Source organism: Ranitomeya imitator, chromosome 8 (genome assembly GCF_032444005.1).
Source record: "Ranitomeya imitator isolate aRanImi1 chromosome 8, aRanImi1.pri, whole genome shotgun sequence".
Classification (NCBI taxonomy): Eukaryota; Metazoa; Chordata; class Amphibia; order Anura; family Dendrobatidae; genus Ranitomeya; species Ranitomeya imitator.
In genome coordinates this window covers 67,276,505-67,303,228 of record NC_091289.1, presented here as the reverse complement: position 1 = coordinate 67,303,228, position 26,724 = coordinate 67,276,505, and the positions used below count along the sequence as shown (strand labels likewise).

Sequence of the window (26,724 nt, the reverse complement as noted above, 5' to 3'; positions counted from 1 at the left end):
CCTTGCGCTTTGACACCATTTTTTCAATAATTCGTGAAACACTCAGAATCTTCAAATTAGCATGGTTTGAGAAAGACTCTCCATAGAGTCGAAACGTCACGCTGTGTGTAATATGAGTTTCACTTTTTGTATTGAAGAACTGAAATAAATTAACTTTTTGATGATATTCTAATTTTGTGAGAAGCACCTGTAGATGTTCCCAGGTTGGCCAGCACAAAGACTGGAAACACGTATTGAGCCGACAGCACCTTACAGTTTACATCAGGCTGCAGGTGGAGATCATTGATCAAAAAGGGATAAGAATATTTAAAACAAGCCGATAAGAAGGTTCATTCAGTTGCCTCAACAAGTGGCCATACAGTGCTAAATCATGACCTCATCTTGGAAAAGCCTCTAATTCCACAATATGAGGTGGTACAACCACGGACTGCTCACTTGGTTACCACATAGTTACCCGCGCCTCTTTTTTTCCTTTTATATATCTGTTTTTGTAAACAAGTCTGTTTCCTAAGGATTCTCTGAGCATCATTGTGTGAGTTTTTAGTCATTCATTTTCTTTCCATCTAAAAATGTAATTGTGACTCACACAGCACAGAACGTAGTACAACTTTCTGCCTCCTCCCATACCTTGTTGCAACTATGCAGCTGCCAAAACCTGGGTGTAGCTGAATTCTTTCCTTGATAGTTCTCTGCATATATATGTTCCTATAAAACTTGCACGGGGCACCACCCTAATTGCATCACACAGAACCTATAACTGCTTGAGAAGTATTGCTATCCAAGTATTGCCATTCACACCAAAAGTGAGCCAGGACATCTGGAAGCACACACCATTCTCCTCGGTAAGATTTATTTGACAAATTTGCTTTCAGGCTTTTTTACAATGTTCATGTCGAACAGTCTTTTCTATGATCAGAATTGGAGATTTGACACAACTTCTGAGGTTTTCAGACAGATGATTATCACTGTTTGTTCAGTTGTGATTGGATATTTTGCTACAAACCCAGTGGCTCTAATTCTTTATATGCATGGTTTTTATGGGTTTGTTCTTTCTTGTCTTTTAGTTCTTTGCATTTTTGTATTTTTGTTCTATTTTCTTTATGCATGCAAAGATTTCATCAAGCCAAGAAAAGATAAAATAATATGTCTATATATACAACTTTACTTTTCTTCAAACACTAAACATGTATCATATCTTACAGTCTAAAGCAAGACGTTAGTGCCTACAGATATATACCTATCTGGCATAACATTAAAGCTACTATCTATAATATTATGTGGTCCTCCTTGAGGTCTCCCTCTAAAGATGTCCAGCACTACATTTTCAGGAATTTGTGTAAGGACAGGTTCACATTGCGTTAAACAGCAGCCCGTTCAACACATACGTGAACGGGCTGCTGACGCAAGTGCCGACATTCTCCATTGCGCTAGCGCAGATAGAGCATCTGCTAGCTCCATCTGCGCTAGCAGTGACGGACCCGGAAACGCTGCAGCCCGCGTCTCAGGGTCTGTCACTCAATGACGGCACATCGCTAGTGCATGCCCATTGTGGGCATGCGCTAGTGATGCGTCTGACATTGCACTCAATGGCGGTGTTAATGGACTATGTTGCACCGCGTTTATGCTGCGGTGTAACGTAGTCCGTCTATCGGACGCCACTAACGTAATGTGAACCCAGCCTTAGCATTTCTGTAGGACCCAACAGACTGGCTAACCTTCACTCCCCATACACGTCATTGTGCCTTGGACACCCATGACCCTGTCACTGTATAATATTATGGATGAATAGTATGAATTATACATCATCTGGACCGTTGCAAGAATTGGACCATATTGCTCGTTTGTAGATACAGTGGTTAGCACTGCAGCCTTGCAGTGCTGGGGTCCTGAGTTCAAATCCCACCAACGAGAGTTTGTATGTTCTCCCCGTGTTTGTGTGGGTTTCCTCCATGTTCTCTGGTTTCTTCCCATACTCCAAAGTGACACTGATAAAGAATTTGGATTGTGAGTCCCATTTGAGATAGTAGTGATAATGTCTGTGAATCACTGTGGACCTTATGGTGCTATAAAAGTTAGTAATATATAAAATACAACAATCTCAGGCACATCACAGTATGCAAGTCTTCTTAAAGACTTAGCAAGGTAAAAGTGTTCAATAAATGTGATCATTGTCAATTGAAGGTCTCATCTAGTTCAACCTCAGGAAATCTTATAAGACCATTCCTTTAGAATATAATTTTTCCATCTTTCTTAAAAAAAGCTCTCAGTTTTTATAGATTTGTCTTTAGTTCTTAGGGTTTTGTTCAGTGGTTGAAACAAACAGAAGAGGGCTCCAGTGCAAAAAAAAGTACATGGCAATTTATAGTCTAGTATCTCATCACAAATGCACAATTCTACTTGCTTTGGAGGTTGGAGTGGCCCCTCTTATCTCCTTGGCCCCTGTGCGGCTGCACAGGTTGCACCAATGGTATGTCCATCCCTGGCATTGATGCACCAGATGAGATTGGAAGTGCCAAGCCTCCTCTATATGCTACAGTATAGCACGTCTAGCACGTCTGGATCAAACATGACCTGGGACTTCTGGATAGTGGATGGCTGAGCTTCTGACAGAGTTTAGGATGCAGATACTTCCTCAGTCTAGCAATGCTTAATCCGGCTGTTGCAGTGAATATAGGAAGCTGGTTCAGAAAAAGACACTTCAAGGCCTTATTCATAAGTTTAATATTTGGTCAGTATTTTGCATCAGTGTTTTATGCCAATGTCAGGAGTGGAACATACAGAGAAAAACTATGAATGAAAGATTGATACCTGCTCAGTGTTTTGGAGACTCTCCTGGGTTTGGCATAGAGATACTGATAAAATACTGATCAAAAATACTGATGTGTGAATAAACTCTAAATGTAATGTACTAGCTAAAATATCATTAGGAATCTGGGGAAACATGCCAATGAAAATCACTCAAGTGTCATGTTAAATATAATGTGACATGTTTTGTAATTGTCATTTCTGGACAGCAGAAGGTTTTGCCATTTCCTGAATTTTAGAATTTTGATAGTTAATCTATGTTCAGACGTCATGTTTCTAACACAACTGCAGCTATTTTATGGTACCTTTAGTAAACTTTTATTAACTGATGCAGAGCTTATATAAATGGACTGGTATGCAAGAACAGCAGAGTAACCCTTGTTCCCGAAAGTAAGGGTTACTCAATACTGGGTGTTGCTCAGATTAGATTGTCACAAGCTTTTCTTTCTAGTTGGGCTTCTATGTTTTAGCAATTCTGTGATATAATGTGATCTAAAGAATAATTCTAGTTAGATAGCACTCTGAAGAGAAAGGAGAACAGTTATAGATACAAGCCTAATGCTAATGTGCCAGTACGGCTAATAATGCGGTGTAAAAGGCGATAGTCTACCACCCTTCTATTACAGTGGAAGACCACCCAACTAGCGATGGTAGTCACTTTTTGCTTAGCGCTTATTGCTTTTACATATGTCCTTAGGACAATCACCATTGTGATGAAGGTCCGGAATCAGGACGAAACGTTAATGTACTTTATATTTTTTGGAGAATGAATTAATTAAAATGTTCACCATTTCAACTGCATCCCTTATATTGCATATCATGCACCTGATTCAGTAATTCGCTGGCAGAATTTCAGGCCTTCATTAGGAATTTCATATTCTTGTGCTTTCCTGTTCTTAAACCGGGAAGAACTTCCACTGCTAATGGGAATATGTCAGTACATCATATTAGGGAGCTTGTGACCAAGGTTCATAAAATATAAAAAAAAGGTTGCACTTTATCGTGCCAAAGCATGTCGAATATGAAACACATGAAATATGAATAGCAAAATGGCTTTTTGAACATTAGGAAAAATATTTATGAGACGCTTTGCACAGAATTTGGCCAAATATTGTGAGCCCATCAACCATCGTCAAGGTGGTCTCATTAATCTGATGGGTCCCTGACCTCCCTGTCCAGATGTGAACACTTACCGAAGGCTAATGTCTGTATGCCTGGGTGAATGTGGACACCTCTCTCAGTAAAGCCTACATATATGGCTTGGCTGGAACCAAGAGTGATTAAATGTCATTAAATACCACATGGTGGAGGCAGGAGTGCTCAGTCAGTAAGCTAACAGTAAGCTTTTTTGTATATTATATATGGAGGTAGCTGCTCCTGGTATGCACCTATTCACACTAGTTTGGATGTGCCAGTCGTTTTTCTGTCAAGGTTCATCCAAATCAGCCTACAATTTCAGAAAAATCATACTTTTCTTATTTTGTTTTGTACTAATGCTGCAATGAAGAACATTGATTTCCTAGTAACATATTGGCTCATATGTATATTTAGTATAAGTAAATAGAGGATTTACTGACTGGTAAAGTATGTGTAATAATTATGTGAAAGAAGTGTCGCAATAACATAGAACATTAAAATAATGAATATGAGGAAATGCGAGATCTTGTATGAAGGAAGCACAGATTATTTCTCACAAACGTTGATAAAACTTGCCTAATTTGTATAGATGTAAACCATGCAGAGCCTGGTTGAGCAGCCAATAGATTGGGATCTACTGGTAGATCCAGTAGATCACACTGATATCCGTGATTTAAAAAAATGTCTAAAAGCCTGCAGTGTGGTACAAAATAATAATTGTGAGATACCTGGAAAAACCTCTGCCCTCCAGTGCTGCCATTTTGGTGATGCTGTTGATGTTACTGCTGCAGTCAATCACTGGCCTAGTGATGGTTCCTGCAAGGATGGCACAAGATCGCTGACACCAGGGATTGGCTGCAGTGATGACTTGTGAATAGTTGGCTAATCATCACTGCAGGACAAGTCAGGAATATTGGTGGGATCAAAAATTAGCAGGTAACTACATAATTTTCTTCTATTTCACCACATCATCACTTTGCTTCTGTGTAAAAATGGATTTTTTTTTATCATGGCCCTTAGCAACTGCAGAGTTAATACAATAGATCTCAACCTCAACTGATGTAGACTATTGAACTTCTGGCATGTGAATTACAGGTGTTAATTTACTAACTATGTCATGTAAAAAAATTGAAAGAATTTCCAGCACCAGAACTGGTAATTCTCTTTCCATTTTTTGCATTGCTTTGCCGGGGGTGCTGCCCAGTTTCTTTCCAGGCATCTCTACATGGACTGCATGTTGCCATGACTTATATTAGTGAGCTGATACCCCCACTTCTCCCCTATGGGATATAAAGTCTGTATCCTGATCCTTTGCGAGATTTCTTCCATAGCTTGCATGGATTGTGCACTCACTCGTGGCAATAGAAGTTCCATTGTACTAGTTATCCAAGGCGTAACTTCAACCTCACGGGCCCCAATACAGAATATCCAACGGGCCACCACTACAGGTCTTTAATAGCATAGGTCTTCCCATATAGGCCAAAGGGACATTTTGGGCTCTGTAGCTCCAGGGCTTGGGTGCGATTGCAACCTGTCACCTACTATAATTACGCCCCTGACAGTCATCTATAATAACCTAATTAATGAATCAGTGACTTAACATGGAAATAGGGAGAATGCATACCGACAACATAATTTGGCAATTGATGGTTAACGCATAACGATATAGGAAGTGATAACATTCTGGCTCATTACTTAGATTGAAGAAGAGAGATTTACTAAAAAGTTTGAAAAGAGAAGAAAATCCTTGGACATTTTGAGCTAATCTATCTATACATGCATTATTTAATCCTGAATATCCAGACACACTGGTTGATAGTACTTAGATGTCAGCTATCCCATTTAATTGCCTGGATAATGTGACTGATGGCCCCGGGCGCTCCGGTGTTATTCATGGCAGGTATGCGCTGAAGCCTTAAGTGCACCGCCATGACTTTATAACCTCAGGGCTACAGCAATCTCATTATGAGAACTCTTCTCAGTGCACTGATATTCCAGCAGGCGAGAACATGTATCTGACTCCTGTGTCAGTATAGATATGGAATTTACATGCAGAATAAAATCCAGGCTGCTGATCTGTTGTATTCCTCCATGGCCGTGCCCCTGTAGAGTACAGCTCTGGGTGAGAGGGAGATGAGCCGTCCTGCAGCTACAACATTGCCCTTTACAACAGATTTTTACTACGTAATCATTGTGGTTTCCCAGTGTCGCTGGCTACCACGACATATCTCGCTAGAGAGGTTGGGTTGCTTAGGATTTTGTTTTTCAGTACACAGTGAGTCAGAGTCCTGTAAATCAGGCAGATGGGTGGGGTGGGCGGCTGGTGTGATATTTGATGCATGTTATCACACAATGGTTATACATCGCTTGCATGACTTAACGTCTTAACTTCACTTCTCTATTTAAGAAAATCTGAGTTTCTAAATGCCAAACACAAAGGAATTTTTCTTGTTGTCTCTTCTTATACGCCACTGGTTTGCAATAGCTGACTCCCGGAAATGTTTTGACCATATGTCAAAGTAGGCATTATTACAAAAAGTACAATGACCTTCATCTATGTGATTATTGCACTGATACATTGCAACAGGCATTATTAGTAAAAGAAACAAATATCTAATAGAAATGAGCTGTATCCTGGCTCCATGCAACCTATGTGTTGTACAGAGCCGTGTATGCTGTTGTTTGCATATGCTTGTTCAATTAGCTTTATAAGTCCTTTTACGTAACATAGGGTAACATAGAGTCCTATATGTACCATAACATAAGACTCTCTGCCTTATTTTTAATTATTGATATGCGCAGTTTAGTAATGTCTCCGTTGTGCCCTTAAAGGATGTGGACACCTTCCGAGACATTTTTTTGCTGTGGGCTAATATCTTACAGGCAGGTAGCTGCTAAGTACCTGCCTGTTCTGCCCTGTCCTGATCTCTGTAAGCTCAGAATTTTTAAAGAGACAGGCTCAGAGCATTTCTTCTCTTCCTCTCTGCTCTGTTGACAGAGCGTCTCTGCCATTGTCATGATGATTTACCAATAACTCCCTGCTGCCTAACTGCGGGGAGTCAAATGTCAATCAGCTTGATGTCGGCAGTAATGCCCATTGACAGAGCAGGCCGGAAGAGGAAGAGTTGCTCTGTTTATGTGAGGTCAAATGAAATAGCAGAATCAATGGCAGGAGTGGTCCGTGACTGCACTTAGCAAGCAGAGATTAGAACCAGGCACAACAGGCAGATCTCTACCCCATAGTACCCCATAGAAGAAAAAATGCAGTGTCCTGGATAACCCCTTTAAGCTCATGTATTTGTGGATCTAAATACATTTGAAGTTGGGTTTCATTATTAATTTCTCACTGGCTTCTACAGCCATAATGTTTCATTGTACATAGCAGATTTCAGAATGAGTTTAAGGGTTTGCACTAAAGGTACCGTTACACTAAGCGATTTACCAACGATCACGACCAGCGATACGACAGACAGCTCTCCAGCAACCAACGATGCCGAAGTCCCCGGGTAACCAGGATAAACATCGGGTTACTAATGTAAATGTAAAAAAAAAAACACTACATAATCACATTCCGGTGTCTGTCACGTCCCTCGCCGTCAGCTTCCCGCACTGACTGTGAGGGCTGGCCGTAAAGCAGAGCACAGCGGTGATGTCACCGCTGTGCTTTACGGCCGGCGCTCACAGTCAGTGCAGGAAGCTGAAGGCGGGGGACGTGACAGACACTGGAATGTAAGTATGTAATGGTTTTTTTTTTACTTTTACAATGGTAACTAGGGTAAATATCGGGTTACTAAGTGCGGCCCTGCGCTTAGTAACCCGATATTTACCCTGGTTACCTGTGAACACATCGCTGGATCGGCGTCACACACGCCGATTCAGCGATGACAGCGGGTGATCAGCGACCAAAAAAAAGGTCCTGATCATTCCCCAGCGACCAATGATCTCCCAGCAGGGGCCTGATCGTTGGTCGCTGTCACACAGAACGATTTAGTTAACGATATCGTTGCTACGTCACAAAAAGCAACGATATCGTTAAAGAAATCGTTATGTGTGACGGTACCTTAAGTTGATACTTTAAAACCTATTCAATACTGGCATCCCATCGATCCTAAAAATGGACCTGTCACAATGGGGAGGGAGTCACAAATGAACACCATCGTTCTTTTTAGTCTCTATTGTACAGTGCTATCTTTGGCAGTGCCTTAGAGAATGAAGAGAGTGGAGGTGAGTTGACCTCAGCTCCATTCAGAAAGTCTTATCCTGAGAATCCATCCATGAGCTGGTTCTGACGGCAGTTTATAAGCCTTATCTTCTTTTGAACTCCTCTGTGTTATTTGATGACCACACCAAAGCTCAACTGTGGTCACAGACTACACAAATACACTGTCTTATTTAGGTCAATAAATAATTATGACAATTGGTAATCAGATGCAGCATTATTTTAAACTACGTTGCTCAACTTTCTACTAGTTGCGGAAGCTCCTCCGCTCGTCTATATAAAGTCAGTTTTTAAGTGCTTGTTCATTCACATGTAAGTTGGTATCTTCTATGTTGCTGTTAAGGAAATATTGTCAATGTTGGCACTTATTGAAGTTTCCTGAAATATAATCCTGAATAACTCTCTGCCAACATTGACTTTGTGTTCCTGAGTTCTGTCATTTCATACATTTTTATTTTGCCTTGATTAGTAACCAAACCATCAATTACTAAATCACTCTTGACTCGAGGTGTAAATCCCATGTGCTATCTTTTGGCAAGCATCAAGGAACTAAGCTTGTATCCAAATATGACAACTGCGGTAAGGTAGATGATCAAGTGATGCACGGCTAAGCTCTGGTGTAACAGGATCAAGTATTTACCATGATAATTTACTAATAACAAAAGGAGATTAAAAAAAACGTAAAAATGTCTCATCACTTAATAGCCTCCATATGGATTTTTTCCCTCTACATAGTCATTTTTCTAATATCGCATATGTTAATATAAATCTATTTTACTAAGAATCTAAATATACAAATAGGATTTCATATGATGCTAAAAATGAATTGTATTTGGATGTATTCATTGTAAAATGCATGAAAAGTAATGAAGTAATGTTACACAAGAAATGGTTGAGGCATGGCCATCTTTATTAGCAATGTACAGAGATGTATGCTGCTAATAGCACAAGGTTGCGGGATGGGTCGTCAGAGGGTTTCATGCCTAAAAGAGCCAAGGTAAATCTTTTAGTGGTTCATTAGGAAGAAAGAAGGAAAAACAGCAGAGAATTTGGATGACATGGGTGACCAAACCCTTGGGGTTGGGTGTTGGCTCTGAGTTAATACTATTAGTAAGTGTTCTGCACGGTAGTCAGATCTAGTTGAGCAAACACATGAAGGGCGTTAGGTTACAGTAGGAGTATAACCCGGGATGGTGCTGGTACTTGTCCTATACACACTACACTAGATTATGGTGGCTCCAGCACTATCCTGTGCCCTGAAACGGATAGAATCTTAATAAAAAATCATTATTCGTCTAATCATCACTGACAACTGGAACACAGAGATTACTATGACCATAATTCTAGATCAACCTAAATACAAGGCCTGGTGAGATCTATAGCTAGGACAAATGGATACTGGAGATTGCAATAGTGCTCTTACTAGATCACTGTGAAACAGGAATTCCCTCTCATTTCATATTATCAATAAATGTGGCTCATATCCCTAATAACCAATGTAATATCCAACTAATTAGGAGATGTTTCCAACAAAACGGAGGAAAAAAGCCTAATAGAGAAGTCACCATTCTGTGTTCAGTGTTGTTCGAGACTTTGTAGGACTTGCTACCATTAGACCCTTTGTCCCACTCTCTGGTTAAGTCACTTTACAGTAAAACCCCATCAAAGTTTATTGGTGCCATCTTACAGCCATGTGCATGAGGCCTTATGTTCCCTAACATTATAACATTTGCAGCCAACATTAGCCAAACATCAGTAAGTGCAAATTGATAACATAACCTAATATTTCCAAAATATCCAATAAATGCACTCTCCCCAATATTCAGATTTGCAGTGCCTAGGTTATTTCACCTTTTCCTTCATTACATGCCAGCTCAGCCTACTCAACCTGTGTGTGTGGGTGTCAGGCCTTTACTAAATTACATTGGGGCAGATGCAGTAAAACCAGATTAGCCAACCCTGTATATTTAATAAGGTGATTAACATATATTGTTTTCTTACATAAGCAAAACAATATTAAGCAGAGCACAGACATGCAGCTCATTCTGCAATGTCCAACATTTAGCAAATGACAAAAGGGGTAGCTATCTATGGAGCACAGGACCAGACAGTCATGGAGCTACCAGTGATCCCACCACTTGGCTTCACAGACGTTTATAAATTAACCGGTTAAAAACCCTACTCATGTATGCTTAACCTGCTGTTGTCTTCGGTCAAAAAAGACCGACCTTGAACTTCAATATTCTTTAAAATATTCAAGATGCGGCTCTGAAACCCGTGGCCGACCGACCCATCCTCATTTAAGTCAATCAACCACAAGTTTCAGAACCGCATCTTGAACACCCCAAAAAATACCAAAGTTCAAAATCGGTCTCCCCAGACCGAAGACAACAGCAGGTTTAAAGGGGACCTGTCACCTGGTCAAAAGAAGCCAGCTTTTGCTCATATTTAATTCTCACTACTTCCGTGAGTATTATACTTTTTGTTTTGTTTTTTAAATCGTCTATATGGTTCCTGAGTTATGGGGCTTTTTATTTAGCACTAACTTTTCTGATCTTTCCAAGGGGCGTGGCTTACTGCGTAATATCGCAGATCACCCTAAAGACATGCCCCAAAAGAATCCTATGAACCATGCGCCATTGGTAACGAACAAAAATTAGCACGAAATAGAAAAGTCCATTGCTCTGGAACCGTATGGTGGATTTTATAAAAACAAAAGTGTAAAATTAAGTGGAGCAGCGTGAAAAAATAAGAGCACAGTCTGGCCACTTTTGACCTGGTAATAAGTCGTCCTTAAATGCTATATAATCCAATCACTAAAAAGAAGAAAATATTGGACGAGGATGTAGAAAAAGAATAGTACGCACTAGGATATAATTAGTAGGATGGTAACATATAGATGATAGGATGTAAGGTACAAAGACTCAATGGGTTCCTTGGGTTGAGCAGAGGCTTCATAAATTCGGCTGCTGGGATTGATTTGTTTCTGACAGTCGCCATGACAGGCATTGAGCATTGACTTTGCTGACAACTGAATAAATCTTCCTTGTACTCACTACAGGACTCTTCAATGGCAATAATAAACACCATGTCCTTGTACATGAATATGTCAATCCATTAGTCAGGGAGAAAATGTCTTCCTTTAACTAAAATTTAAAAAAATGTCTGTGACAAGTTTACTTTCGGAAATCAGCAAAGGACCCTGAGATATGAGTGATGCCTCAAGCTTTTTACCTGCTGAAATGAGAGGGAATTCTACAAAATTCAGTGCATGCTTTAAAAAAAAATGGCCACGCGTTTGCTAAAATAAGTCTTCCTTCCCTAACAGCCTTGGGTGCAATTCTGTCATTTTAAAGATGAGAGTCTGGAAGCCTGGGGCTATTGTACAGTGTCTATAACCGGCTTCCATGATGGGAATAATTCTCTACCTAGGAAGATTTACAAGATGACCATTATCATGGCGAAGACTGAAAGGAAAAATAAACCATTCACTCTACGTAAGGAGCATAATAATACATTATGTACACCTCAATTAAGTTTTAGAGAACTGTTCGAGTGAGAAGTGGCATGTGTCACGTCCCCAGAATGGGAATGTCCTTCAATGTAGATCCCAGAGTAACGGTTACAGAGAGCGGACATCACTTAGGGCATAATGTAGTCTGACCCAACAGAACCAGTGTTCCTAGGTAAGTTGCAGAACTTTCTGAGAGTTGATGAGAACTTTATGAGGTTTGAGTCTAGATACAGTTTAGGATAAAGTCCCCCAGAATCCAATGCTATCCCTTTCCGCAAGTATTCCAAGACAACATTAAAGTACTGATATTTACTCCAAAATCTGTCTCAACAACATTGCTTGGATGCGGTATAGCAGCTTGTTGAAGACTTGTGTTGATAGACAGATCACCTGGAGCAATGGTGACATGTCAGTACATCTACAAAAGTTAAGTAATGTGTATAGCCAAGCATGTTTAAAAAAATGATACTGTAGTGAAGGTTCCCACACAATAGAAAGTACTTACTATTCTCTATACATAAGCCTATTACTCCATCCATTACAAAAATAGAACCCAGGGTGTGCCGCTGGGAAGATGAAATGACGTGAGCCATGACAGGTGATTAACATTCACATATCTTTACATGTATAGTATAGTATAGTTATTAAGGTTGAAGGAAGACTATAAGTCCATCTAGTTCAACCCATAGCCTATCCTAACATGCCCTAACATGTTGATCCAGAGGAAGGCAAAAAAAAACATGTGGCAAAGAGTAAGCTCCACATTGGGGAAAAAAATTCCTTCCCGACTCCACATACGGCAATCAGACTAGTTCCCTGGATCAACGCCATATCAAGGAATCTAGTGTACATACCCTGTAACATTATACTTTTCCAGAAATGTATCCAGTCCCCTCTTAAATTTAAGTAATGAATCACTCATTACAACATCATACGGCAGAGAGTTCCATAGTCTCACTGCTCTTACAGTAAAGAATCCACGTCTGTTATTATGCTTAATCCTTTTTTCCTCCAGACATAGAGGATGCCCCCTCGTCCCTGTTTCAGTTCTATGATTAAAAAGATCATCAGAAAGGTCTTTGTACTGTCCCCTCATATATTTATACATTAACATAAGATCACCCCTTAGTCTTCGTTTTTCCAAACTAAATAGCCCCAAGTGTAATAACCTATCTTGGTATTGCAGACCCCCCATCGATACTTATAGAAATCATCTAACATGCTTGGTATTCAGATCACTTGATTTGGACATTAGAAGAAGTAATCGGTGATCACCTACGTCACACACCAAACATTTAGATGCCACTAATTTATTTTTTAATTACGGATATATTCATAATCAAACATTTTCTATAACTGCACTGGAATATTTGGAGCTGTCCATGAATGATGAAGATCATAGGGGACAGGCTTGATTGAATGTGCTGTAGAGTAGATGGCATCCAGCATGTACCTGGCCATGATAAAATTATCACGCCTCCCGTAGAAGCAGAGCAAAACGCGCGTCGGGGCAGAGGGACGTCCGGGCTTCCTCACCAATCCACCCATTGGTATGTACCAGCCGGTATTATTTCATTGGGAACATATGTTTGTGTACCTATGCGCAACAGTGCAGGATTGTTTGGGAGTTTTGTGCATATATCTAAGTGTATTGCCTCTTGGCGGCCATTATAGCAAATTATGTAGCCAGACCCCTTTTTTAGTTTGCCTATTCATGGTATCCAATCTCATTCCTTTATTATAATTATGTATGTGGCTATAGTACATTTGTGGTTCAGTGTGTAGGTTTTCCCAGGACATACAGTCCCTCTATTGGTTTAATCTAGCACCTTTCTGCATTATGTTTTAATGTTTTGTATCAATAAAACTTTATAGGATCATTAAGTATCTAGGTTTGAGACTCTTTTTTTCACATAGAGTATCTCTGGTTGTGAATTACATGATAAAATGATGCAGGACTTTAATAAACAATTCTTCAATATTCGACTTCCCTCCGGAGTCCTTGTCCTCTATAGATTGTGAGTGTAGCTAGAAGGGACTGCGGAATCAGCAAGCGCTCACCCACCAGAAACATTGACTTTGAGGGCCCAATATTCAGTTAGATGCAAATATTACATTACCCTCATTAGCAAATTTGCCTATGCAAATACGGTATATATTATAATACACTGGGTAGATTGGTAAATGTATAATGACATGATAATTTTGTCTATACAATTATATTGAGACAAATATTGCTTCAAAACATGAGTTGAGGGCTCACTCCTGCAGAGGGGCCTCCCGGGAGTTTTTCCTGCTCCACGGTGGGCCAGTCCAAGTCTGCAGCATGGCTATATATCTGAATATAAAATAAGCGTAGTCTTTCCATTGTGCAGAATAGACTTAGAGAAGATTAGCTACTTATAGGGACAGAAGGTTCAGTAACCAGGAATGCCAAATCATAAAGGATTATTTCTGCAATTATATACGGAATTATTTCAGTAATTTTTACGTTAACTTTTGAAATTATTTTTTAGAATTGCTCTATTGCATTTGAAATGAAGAAAAAAAAAATGTTATCTAGTACTGATTAAATATTCTACCTACGTGTCTTCGTGGTTGCAAATTTCGAATAAACTATTCTTACAGTCTGATGCCGGAATAATATGTATTTCCACTCAGTGTTGTACAGAAGAAGTGAGAGGAAGAAGTAAAAAATGTCTACACAAATTCATGTAGGCAGTAAGCTCCATGTTTAGGCCAGAATAAACAAATCCGTGAAACATGGTCCGTGCTTGGATCACAAGTCCCAGCCCAACCTCCAGGTTTCACGGCCTGATCTAACTTCCTCAGCTCTGCCTATGATAGCTCAGGTCAGGAGACCCAGCGGTCATGCATGGCGATCCAAGCGCAGTCCGTGTTTCGTGGAAGTGTGGAACCAGCCTTACTGATAGCATGGAACAAAGTGCAGGTGAGCCGTCAAATATATTCCGTGAAGTCGTTTTAATTTAATGAGAAGATGACAAACCAGTGGTGAAACTTGTCTCACAATGCACATGGGAAGCACACGTGCAAAATGGGTAATCCTAAAATGTGACAAATTGGCAGCAACACCCACATCTGTGAACAAGATTTGTAATCTCACCTAAGTCACTGTAGACTATTAAGAAATAAATAACTAAGTAATCATACTTGTCGAAAAGTATGGCGAAAAACATAGAAGTGATAGACGTCTCTGGCTCTCAGGATTTTGGGATATGATGTGTGCCACCTTCCATATCTGTCAATATGAGTGTATAATGAGCCTCTGTAGTAGCTAAACTAAATTGGGCATCTATGACCTCATTCGCACCACAGCATATCAGCATTAAGGGAACTGCAGAAGCCCTGGGTACCACTGAATATCCGAAAAAATAGCCTCTGGCATGACAAGGCTCTGACACGGGAATGAACTCTTAAAGGGAATCTGTCACCGGGCTTTTACTTAATCTGACAACAGCATGATGTAGGGGCAAATATCCTGATTCCGCTGATGTGTCACTTACTGGGCTGCTTATTGTAGTTCAATTAAATCAGAGTTTTATCAGCAGGAGATTATCACTACAGGACTAGTTGCCTCTTGCCATGTAGTCCTTCGGCTCTGTGGATTTGGAGCTGACTGTTGAGCCAATCTCCAGCCATTTGAGTTTGTTAATGGGTTGATTCATTTATTACCTTGGTAGATCTTATCAATGATACGTCCTGTATGTAAAGTGATAACTATCTGTTAACATTGTATGTGCAAATATTTTCTATATGTGGATTCTGGGCTATTGATTCTGATTGACTGTAGGATCCTCACTCTGATATTTCATGTTGTAGACTGTGCAATTATTTTTTATCCTCATATCACTTAATGTGTCAAATATTATATCAATGACATGAACAAATTATTCTTTTCTTCTTACATCTATAATATTCTCCACTTTCTGCTACATGCCAGTCCACACCCTTTGGCAAGTTATTGCAGAAACTACTGGCCATGACCCAGAACCGATTCAGGCTGAGGTGTGGCACGAAGAACAACTCAACCCCTTGTAAAAACTTTGTTACGTCTTGCTAAAATAGAGCCCAGCTCCAAATAAATGTGACATTTTCATAAAAACAACACGATTTTCATGAGGGTATAATGAATTTTTTATGACAATTCTGAATTGTCCTTTATCAGATCCTTTTGCTCATGCACTGATTGTATGTTTGTTTCTTGTTATGAAGAACGGTTGTTATGGGAGGTTGTCACAGCTTCACCCCGGTGCAAAAAATTTAGCAGCTAAACAATAAAAAAAGCAGCAATTTGAGCTTTCCGAATGAAATGCTTTAAAGCTGATAATTGATCTTTCACCCATTTTCTATTCCATAATAATATAAACATTATTTTTATTTTTGTAGGTTATTAACACATTACAATATTTTTCGATCTCTGCTTTGCCGATAGTTGAAAATGCCACTATTTGTTTCTCAGTAAACCTGGGTATAACAACAGTGAGATTGCCACACATTTACTTTTGTATTGGGCAGGAAGACCCAAGATGAGTGTTTGACTTGGCCTTTGATCAAGTGCTTATATTCTCCAATAAACCATGCTTAGAGCTATAATGGGATAAATCTATTTACTCATCAAACTATTGTGGTTTAATGAATAGTCTTATTGTGAACTGTTTGTTGTAGAAACTCAGATTGACGTCTGATGCATCAACGCTTCAAAAAGAGTTGTCTTTGTCCACCTAAATGTAAAGGATAAACCAAAAAAAGAGCTCTAAAGTAGCAAAAATGCAATACTCATCTCACCTATCCACCAAAGCCCCTATATAGAGTCTTACCAGGTCCCCCGCCGGCCGATGTCTGTATTTGCTGCTCTGTAGGCCAGACATGTTTTACATTTTTGGGGTTTTTCATCCAGTCTCACTGCCACAACTGGATAAAATCCTGCCTCTCGCCATGCCATCTGCCTTTAGAAATATTTGTGAAAGATGGAGTCGTTCTAAAGATCTCACTGAACTTATGTGAGGTCCTGTAATAGGAGGACAGCATCGTAACAAGTTACTCCATGACATTTATTCTCTCATAAATGTTCCACAACTGACTTTAAGTTATATTATCAAAAAGTAAAAGCGTTTAGGAACAACATCTACTAAGCCCTTATGTGGAGACGTGCTCTGTGGTGTGAAAATCATGCTTCTCCATCTGGCACCTGTAGGATGGGTATGCAAATGCCAGGAGAACCTTACATACCAGACAGCATTGGGACAGCTATTAAGGTGGTATAGGATTGATTTTCGGGGATTCAACCTTTGTTAACTTAAGAGCTACAATCTGCTGAGAGCCCCCATTAACGATGTAATGACAGCCAAGGCTCCCCCATAGAAATCGCACCGAGGTGGTATACCTAGATCTAGAGGATCCCACCTTGTCTACCTTAGGTATACTTGCATCAAGCTCTCCTCCCACTATAGCATCCAGCTTCAAGATCCTTCTTAAAGAATCATCCTATACCAAGGGTCTACTCACAAAACTCACCAACTGGAAACCTACTCTTCGTAGCTGTTTGCTAAATTTGGTGCTAATGTAGTAACGTGACAGTCCCAAGCAACACATCAAGGACCATGAGCCACATGTGGCTCCCAATCCACAGGTTGACAGACCCCAGATCAAGACCCTTTAGACTCGTTAGTTCCAGTGGTTGGAAATGAACCTAACCAGTCTGACTGTGCCTTAATGCACAAAGCAAAGTACATAAAGGCTTTGCTGGTTGAGTTTGGTGTGGAAGAAATTGACTGGAAGCACATAGCCCTGACTTCCCATCGAACACCTTTGGGATGAACTAGAAAAAAAATTTCAAGTTAAACCCTTTGTCCATCAAATGGGGTTCACTAAAGATAAGAAATGATCTATCCCTATGAAGAAGACCCATATAATCACTGAGTTTGTTAGTGTTTTCCTTGATTCTGTGCAGATAAATTATCCTAAACATTAAGTGTCTGGTTACGGTAATCTCAGAAATATAATATATTCTATAGGAAACTGGGAGGAATACACAGTACAGGTGGACGTTTCTAGTCTCGCAGTGCTTTGACTTGCCCTTGTCTCCACACCCAGTTTCCTATACCTTGCGTTAGCTGTTGGACAAATCACTTTGTATAAAATCCTACTAGGGCCTGGCTTCGATGTGAAGAAAACATAGATTGAGTCACATGAATAAGTACACTGTTAGTGTAGGAGGTGGGTCTGTAAATCACACATACCAGTGATGAAGTGATACTACCTCGCCCATAGGGGCACTCCTTCAGGTTGCAAGTTCAGGTTTTTAATGAGCCATCTAGATCTCACCCTGGATTCCATCTTCACCTGTCAATATGGGCTAAGACTTTATATTGCCCTTGGTTCACTTATGTCTAGCACTTTGCACCTCTGACCTCCATACTTTAAGCTAACATTCATATGATATTTCAGTTTTTAGATATTCTTTACTAGTTTATTCGTCTATGGAATGAAACACTTCAGGGCTCTGAAGAATTCCTGTGACTTCTCCTGTCTGTCCTTCCTCTGCCCATTCCCTTGTTTTACTAGTAGGCTTTCTGGTCTTGTTGGTCTTCTGTAAGCGTATTTTGGCCAACATTGACCTCTCTAATGTCCCCCCTAATGATGAATGCTAGACACAGCTGAGTGTTCAAGTGCTTTCAGGGCAGAGAGGAGAGAAAGCCACTGCCACATGCTTCTGACAGCAGCTTGAGGTTGTAAGGATCAAGTGTTTCTTCCAAGATCCATGGACCTCTGCATGGGCCCTAAGGCTAGGTTCACATTGCGTTAGTGCAGTCCGGTCAACGCATACGTTAAATGGACTGCGTTAACGCAAGTGCCGAAAAAGATCGCGTTTATGCTATCGCGCTAGCGCAGATGCTCTATCTGTGCTAGCGGTGACGGACCCAAATACGCTGTAGACTGCGTCCGAGGTCCATCACAGAATAACGGCACATCACTAACGCATGCCGATTATGGCATGCGTTAGCGATGCGCTACATAATGGCAGTCAATGGGTGCGCTAACGAATCCGTTACATAGCGTTAGTGCCGCTTTGTAACGGATCCCACTAGCGGACTGCCATTAACGCAATGTGAACCTAGCCTAATACTGTATCCTAAATGATTAGTATACTTACTGGGATATTTATGTAACAGGATCATCACAAGTGGAAGTATGTTATTAAAATATTAATAATGTTATAAAAATTTGAAAAGTGTTATCAAAAGCACCAAATGAAAAAAGCGGTTGTGCTCTACTTCGATTCTCCATAAAGCAGATTGTTCATATATTATCATTTATTATTAAGTGTTCTTTACAAGCTTTCAGGTATTTTGTATATTTTACAATTGCTATAGTCCAATACTTCAAAATAATGAACAAATGCCTTTATTACAGCTTCTAAGTTAACGTGGTGGTGGTTTAGCACAGTCATTCGCGTCTTGTCCAATACATCTTTCTGCTGTATATTACTATGTAGGACAGTGGTTTACATGACAATATACAGAGTTCAGACCTTTATGTAAGTCTAATTATTTGTTCTGTCCTGCTCTTTTCTAGGGTCTGCTAGAAAACCAGAAAACCAAGATGTTGGTCATCCTAGCTGCCGTGTTTGTGGTTCACATTGCCGTCGCTATCATGCTCTTCGTGGCCACCATTTCCAATGTATGTATGAAAACAATAAAAGTAAACGTATTGCTTGCTATACTATTGAATAGTATGTTCGAATGGATACTGTCTATGGACACATTTCCGTATTTACAGCCCAAACTTATAATGTTTCTTATAAATAATGTGCAGAGACTTTCACTCATCGTGATTACTGTGTTTCAGGTTTGGCTAAAACAAAGCACCGGGATAGTGTCACAGGGTATATGGCTGTTCTGCCAGAGTGGGACCTGTACAAGTATATTTGGCCAGATTAATGCTGATCAACGTAAGTTGCTTTTAATTATTAAAAATATGTTCATTTCATTGACTTCTCTGAATACTTTCTGGGAGTGGCACTTATTGTTAAAGGAGTTATCCTGGACTATTTTATTTTTGTACTATGGGCCTAAGAACTGACAGGCATGCAGGTAGTTGTTAACTGTGTGGCGTCAGCTCAGAGCGGTCACAGACTGTTCCTGCTGGAGATTCGGCTGCTTCACATTGATAGAGCCGCTCTTCCGGGCTGTTTTGTTGATGGGATGTGACGGCTGATGTCATGCTGATTGACGGTTGGCTCCCCACAGTTAGGCAGTGGGGAGCCAGCTGTCCATCAGCATGACTTCAGCAGTCACACCAGTCAACAGAGTTGTACAGGAGAAAAGTTGTGGCTAGCCGGCTATATTACTGTATCACACATATTGCAATGATAAACTTTTGTATTCAATTTTTGACCTCAAAAATATCTATTAATCAAATACATTCAAAAATGTAATTTCCACTTCGGTACATATCATAGGTAGAATATTATTAGAATATTTCACATGGTATTATTATTTATTATTGCGCCATTTATTCCATGGCGCTTTACATGTGAGGAGGGGTATACATAATAAAAAACAAGTACAGTAATCTTAAACAATACAAGTCACGACTAGTACAGGAGGAGAGAGAACCCTGCCCGCGAGGGTATAACATTAGCTGCCAATATTATACAACTTCTCAATGAATGACTTATGGGTTAAGCCCCCAAACTGTAAAGCCGCGGCGCCACTACTGGTATCATGGTCGCCCACTTCTATTTCTTTCTCTCTTTCAGACCCTTCTATGAGGGCAGTGGAAGCTTTCATGATCCTGGCCATTATCTTCTGCTGTTTTGCACTGATGTCATTCATCGCACAGCTCTTCACAATGGAAAAAGGATGCCGATTCTACATTACAGGAGCTTTGATGCTGGTCTGCTGTGAGTATGCACGCTGAATCTATGATTCTGAGTAACAATGAATGTAGTCCTTCATTATTTACAGGTGGGTGCACATGCAGCCCACCGTGCCATTTTGTGCAGCCCCCAAACTTCTGTATAGAGTTGTTTTTATGTCAGGGGGGGAAACACTAGCACACTGCTCAGTATGGATGAACACGAAAAGAGCACTGTGTAACCAGATCTGAGTCCCTCATACATGAAGAAACTAGGGGACTGTCACGCTCACGCCCTGACTGGTGGGCGTGAGCTCGGGGGGTTTGTGGCCCCACTGTGCCACAAACCAGACTACCCTGGAAGGGGCGTGACTATGACAGCTGCCTGGGTTTTCACTGGAGCCTCTGATGGTGAGGTCAGACTTGTGCAGCAGGCGGCTGCCAGGTGCTACTCCAGGGTGGTGTCTGGCTGCTGATCCCACTTGGGAGACAGGAACACCAGGATTGGCACGGCTGGAACACAGACGAGTAGGCTGGCACGGCTGAGACAGGGCTGGCAGAGACACGGCAGAGAACACAGGACTGGCTAGGACAGCAGGAACACAGGACTGGAAGGCAGGGCAGGAACGGCAGGACTGGCAGGAACACAGGATTGGTTGATGTGGTATATGAAGGAACAGGTAGGGACCTGTTCACACTGGAGGTGCAGGTACAGATATGTAGTTTGGAGGAACAGGTAGGGACCTGTTCACACTGGAGGTGCAGGTACAGATATGTAGTTTGGAGGAACAGGTAGGGACCTGTTCACACTGGAGGTGCAGGTACAGATATGTAGTTTGGAGGAACAGGTAGGGACCTGTTCACACTGGAGGTGCAGGTACAGATATGTAGTTTGGAGGAACAGGTAGGGGCCTGTTCACACTGGAGGTGCAGGTACAGATATGTAGTTTGGAGGAACAGGTAGGGGCCTGTTCACACTGGAGGTGCAGGTACAGATATGTAGTTTGGAGGAACAGGTAGGGACCTGTTCACACTGGAGGTGCAGGTACAGATATGTAGTTTGGAGGAACAGGTAGGGACCTGTTCACACTGGAGGTGCAGGTACAGATATGTAGTTTGGAGGAACAGGTAGGGGCCTGTTCACACTGGAGGTGCAGGTACAGATATGTAGTTTGGAGGAACAGGTAGGGACCTGTTCACACTGGAGGTGCAGGTACAGATATGTAGTTTGGAGGAACAGGTAGGGACCTGTTCACACTGGAGGTGCAGGTACAGATATGTAGTTTGGAGGAACAGGTAGGGACCTGTTCACACTGGAGGTGCAGGAACAGATATGAAATATGAAGGAACAGGTAGGGACCTGTTCACACAGGAGGAGCAGGAAAGGAAACAAGCAGAAAGGAATGAGGTATGAAGAAACAGGTAGGGACCTGTTCACACAGGAGAGGAGTGGAAGACTGCAGATAGGAGTGGAAAAGCAGCAAGAGATAGCGTAGCAACAAAAGCTGAGCAGAGCCACAAAGAATGTGGAGAGAAGCTGCAGCAAGAGATACTGCAGAAGCTAAGCAGAGTGGAACCGCAAGGATTGCAGAGAGGAACTGCAGAAAGAGGTTTCTGCAGCAACGGGAGCGGAGCAGAGTAGAACGGAGCAGAACCGCAGGAGTGCGGAGCAGCGGCAAAGCCACCAAGATACAGAGCAGGCAGAGCCGCAAGAGTGCGGAGTGTAAGCAGACTGAGAACACAAGGAAAGACACAGCAGGGAAGGAAGCCACAGACAAGGAGACAGAGATAAGACTAAGTACAGACAAGGCAAAGGAACAAGACACAAGGACAAAGACACAGGGACCAGGATATTCTGCCTCCTGGAGGGCGGACTACAAGATCAAGGCAATAGCACAGAGAAAAGCCTCCAGAGAGGGAGTAACTCAGAGCAAGGCCAGGCAAACTCAGCAGCTAAACACTAACTGAGCTAACACATTGCACAGGCCCAGACCACAGGGTGGAGCTGCACTATATACAGGAGGCCTCTCGGTAATTGGTCAGGAACTGATTAAACAGATGCACCTGATTCCTATAAGAACCAGAGAGTTCAGGCGCCGGCCCCCTACACACATAGCCATGAGGCATGCAGAGAGCAAAGACACAGAACATGGAGCTGGCATGAAACAGAAACCACATCATGGCCTGGAGCAGTGGGTAAGATAGTGTGAGAGATGTGAGGCCATGCCGTGATGCCAGCAGAGTTGTTACAGGGACGCTCTTGACCTCTATTTAGCATATGGGAATGAAAGTGAGGTGGCCTCCTATGGGAATGGTGAAATGCAGCCAGGTACTACAGCACCCATAGTCTTCAATCTGGAGAGTTACATGTGTACAGGGGTCTCCTCGTCTCTAGAGTACTAATTGGGGGAGAGGAGAACCCCATTCTCAAGCCAGGTAGGAGTCCTAGTAGTGACATCTGCTTCTCCTAGACATTCCTGACATACACTTTTGATATGCTAAAGACCTCCAACAGCCTTTTTCAGTTTTATTGCTGCCCTTGGACAATGTTTCCCTGGGACCATAAAAGGTTGTGCTCCCCTGTTTTGGAGCCTGTACTCACACTGCACATGTCAGTCTGTGCACTAATGAAACCTGTAGGAAATGGCCATTTTATGAACATCAGATTCTGTCTTTAACACCAGTTCGAATACTCTCCGCTCAGAGCTTTACTAGGCTAAGGATGTTGGGTGACTAATATGCAGCTAAACAGCACTGTATCCACTGCCCCTTTACTGATTTACTTTTGTGGGCTTGTTCACACGCAGCATTTTTCTGCGTTTTTAAAGGGTAAGAAACGTATTGTTTTACAGTACCAACAAGTGAATGGGATTGCTGATATTTTATCCTTGTGGAATTTGAACCATCCAAGCATTTATTGAAAACTGCAGCATGTCGATTCTTTCAGTGTTTTTGCATAAATGGGAATAAAATGCAAGTTAAAAAAAAGCATGAAAAACGAGCATAAAAATGCAGCATTTTACTTGCCAACACTCTGCAGAAAAATGTGCTGCAAATACTCAATGTGTCCACCATACCCTTTCAGTGGACAAACTGGCCACTTAAAAGAAAAATGTAGATAATTCCTCTAACTAACATAGTTTTTAAAGATAAAGTTACAATAATGATAACAATGACTTCTGTGGGTTAAAAGGTGTACACTTTCAAATAACGAGCACTTAAAGGGATTGCTTGGGAATTTTGTTCTCTATTAGCATGTAGAATAATAACTTTCTTTCTGAGAACAAGCAAGTGTGTGAACAAGTAACACAACATGGTACTTAGAGAGGTTATCGGGCGCTTTTGTATTTTTTTCCTTTGTGGCTAAAGTCAGGCTGCTGCTAACTTCCTTCCTGGCGCCAATCTCTGCCTGCTCAGAGTGGTCACAGACCGCTCCTGCTGGTGATTCTGAGGCTTCCATTGACGTCACTGCTGACGTCATGCTGATTGACGGCAGGCTCCCCACTACCTAACTGTGGAGAGCCAGCAATCAGTCAGCATGACGTCGGCAGTGATGCCCTGCAGACAGAGCAGAAATAGAAGCGCTGAGGTCACATGACGCAGCAGAATCGCTGGCAGGAGTGGTCTATGACCCAGGCAAAACAGGCAGGTTGTGTTAGCAACTACCTATTCTTAAGTTATTAGACCTATAGGAAAAAAATTAAAAAGTCCTAGATATCCCCTTTTTGTACCACATGGTGTTATTTGCTGACAAGTTTGCTTGTTCTGAGCCAATAATAATGACTCTACCTGCTAATGGGCGATGTCTGGTATTAAGGAACAGCCCCATGTAAAGAGGACCTGTCAGAAAGTCCAGAGGGAACAGTTTTTTGCTTGCTTTATTTCTGCTGTTCCCCAAATTTTCTGTTTTTTTTAAGTTGATTGTTTTCATTCTGTTATATGGTTCCAGAGATCCAGGCCTGTTTTTATGATGTTAAAAAGAAACATTTCCTAAACATATTACAGATATTAAAACGCTGACGTTTGAGATAACTGCAGTCGTCTGACAGCCATCTTTCGTTTTTTCTTTGCAGTCATCTGCATTCTTATTGCCGTCTCCATCTACACGGCGAGATTTGGATATACCGCAGGATTTTACCATGCGTATTGCTTCATATTAGCATGGGTCTGCTTCTGCCTCAGCTTTATACTTGCCATCCTCTATATGGTTCTGCGGAAGAAGTAATTGTCCTACAGGTCTGTACGTACCCCACAGCCTGTGAACCGGAATCTCAACAGAAACCCCCAATTTGCCAATATGAGGACTGCTCCATCATAACATCAAAAAGCAAGAGAGCATATACTGTGGGCATAGTCTACGAAGATCACGCAAAAAAGTCACAATGGTTTTAATATAACTATCCCAATTTAAAGGAAAAGGGGCAATGAGGAAGCCATCAGTTCTAAGAATATTGCGGCAAATATATATTTTTCTTAATTTACAAAGTGTAAGTAATCATGGCTAAAATCACAAGAAATTGGCGGAAATTGGCGATGACGTGTGACCCACAAATAGCGAACCGACTTTCATTATTTATTTCTAGTTTAAACTGTATCTAAGGTGCAAGATTTTGTGTTAGGTTGTGCTGTGAGGACACCATGTGGTCAAAATTTGGTACTACAGGTTCTCAATATAAAGCCTAGAACAGCCCAATGTGACAAAAAGGGGATGTTCCTTTTTGACAATTAAACATTATTTTTTTTCTGTTTAACCTTTCTATTGTTAAATATCTTTGTGTACAAAACCCCAAAAGTATTAAAAAAAAACCCTAAGATCTTTATTGGTTAACCAGAAATATAAAATGTAAAAGGTTTTGGGGCCGCTGATGCCCATACATCAGACAAGTTTACAAAGGGAACCTCAAAGTCAAGAGAAACTATTACCTGTGATTATATAAAATATGTACAAGTGGGTGTGGTGATGGGTAACACTGCACCTGACATATTTAGGAATTCGGAGAAAAGTATTGTTGCTTTTTAAGGATGTTCAGCATCTACACAAAGATTCTTTATGAAATAAACGATCGCCCAGAGATGTCTTATATAACATAGTATCATGCGAAAATAAAGTGTATCTTTATATTTAAGATTTGTTTTAAAATGATCATTAATGCTTAATAAAGGAATAAACTGTCATATAATATATGTTCACAGGCAAATTGCCATGGAATGAATGGCTCTATAATAATAAATAATAATAAATTATATATATATATATATATATATATATATATATATATATATATGTTATACGACAATATATATTTCATTGTTATTATATGACTATAAATATATATAGTTATATAATAATGGGAAAAAAAGAATTTCTATGAAAATATTGCAGACAGTCTGATGAGGCTCAAAAGAAGTGGCAATGGTGTGTACAAGAAAGCGTACAAACTGCACTAGCACGTTATACTGCCTATTTTGGGGAGGCCATAATGAAAAACATCTTCATCTTTGTGTTTCTGAATATGTACGCCCTGCTATTAAAACAGACCTGTCTGTTGTTCCGACTTGTCAGTTCTAATAAATACTTGTGTCCCATAATAAATCATTCTTTAGCATCTTTCTTTCCGCCTCATTTCTTCTGCTTCTCCTCCTGAAAACGTATAAATAAATTCTCATTCAGTCTGATAATGTCAGCGCTGATTGGCCGAGGTCACGCTGTTGGGATCCGCCCTAGAGGAAGCGGAAGTTGCACATTCTTTATATGTTTCCAGGAGGAGGGGTAGAGGAACGGCACCATTCTGAGTTCCCAGAAGAGAAGTTCCAGAATTGCTATTACATGGAGAATACAAGGATTTACTGTGACAGACACGTCAGCAGAAGGGTCAGACCCTTAGTTCAGGCCAAGGTGTCCATATAATTTGCTTTTGATTCTGTTCGTTTCGGGCCGTCTCATTTTGCTCTCTTCGGTGGTCAGAATCTATTTATGACGTTGTCATTTCTTGGTGCCTAAATAGACTGGAGTTCATGTATCAAATCTACTACTACTTTTTGCCTATATAATGGAACTATTGCTTTCATGTGGAATGTAATAAACTTGTAGGTTTTGCACTAATTGTAAATATTTTGATACAATATTATATGGATTCATAGACTGAAATACAAATATTACTAAACGTCA

At 40.8% G+C, this 26,724-nt stretch overlaps 1 protein-coding gene across 1 annotated transcript; it reads left to right on the top strand.

Annotated features, from left to right (window-relative positions):
* The first annotated feature begins 672 nt into the window (after nt 1-672).
* On the top strand, nt 673-26,724 carry EMP1 (epithelial membrane protein 1). The gene is made up of 5 exons (XM_069737060.1): nt 673-842; nt 19,272-19,376; nt 19,545-19,647; nt 20,458-20,601; nt 24,629-26,724. The coding sequence occupies exons 2-5, from the start codon at nt 19,299-19,301 to the stop codon at nt 24,778-24,780; spliced, it is 477 nt and encodes a 158-aa protein (XP_069593161.1). The 5' UTR covers nt 673-842; nt 19,272-19,298; the 3' UTR covers nt 24,781-26,724.

What these genes read in the sequence shown, in the direction of transcription:
- EMP1 (XM_069737060.1), top strand. Translation starts at nt 19,299, where the DNA reads ATGTTGGTCATCCTAGCTGCCGTGTTTGTGGTTCACATTGCCGTCGCT. An exon ending in TCGTGGCCACCATTTCCAAT is followed by an intron (nt 19,377 to 19,544) that starts GTATGTATGAAA and finishes ACTGTGTTTCAG; the next exon opens with GTTTGGCTAAAACAAAGCAC. An exon ending in CCAGATTAATGCTGATCAAC is followed by an intron (nt 19,648 to 20,457) that starts GTAAGTTGCTTT and finishes TCTCTCTTTCAG; the next exon opens with ACCCTTCTATGAGGGCAGTG.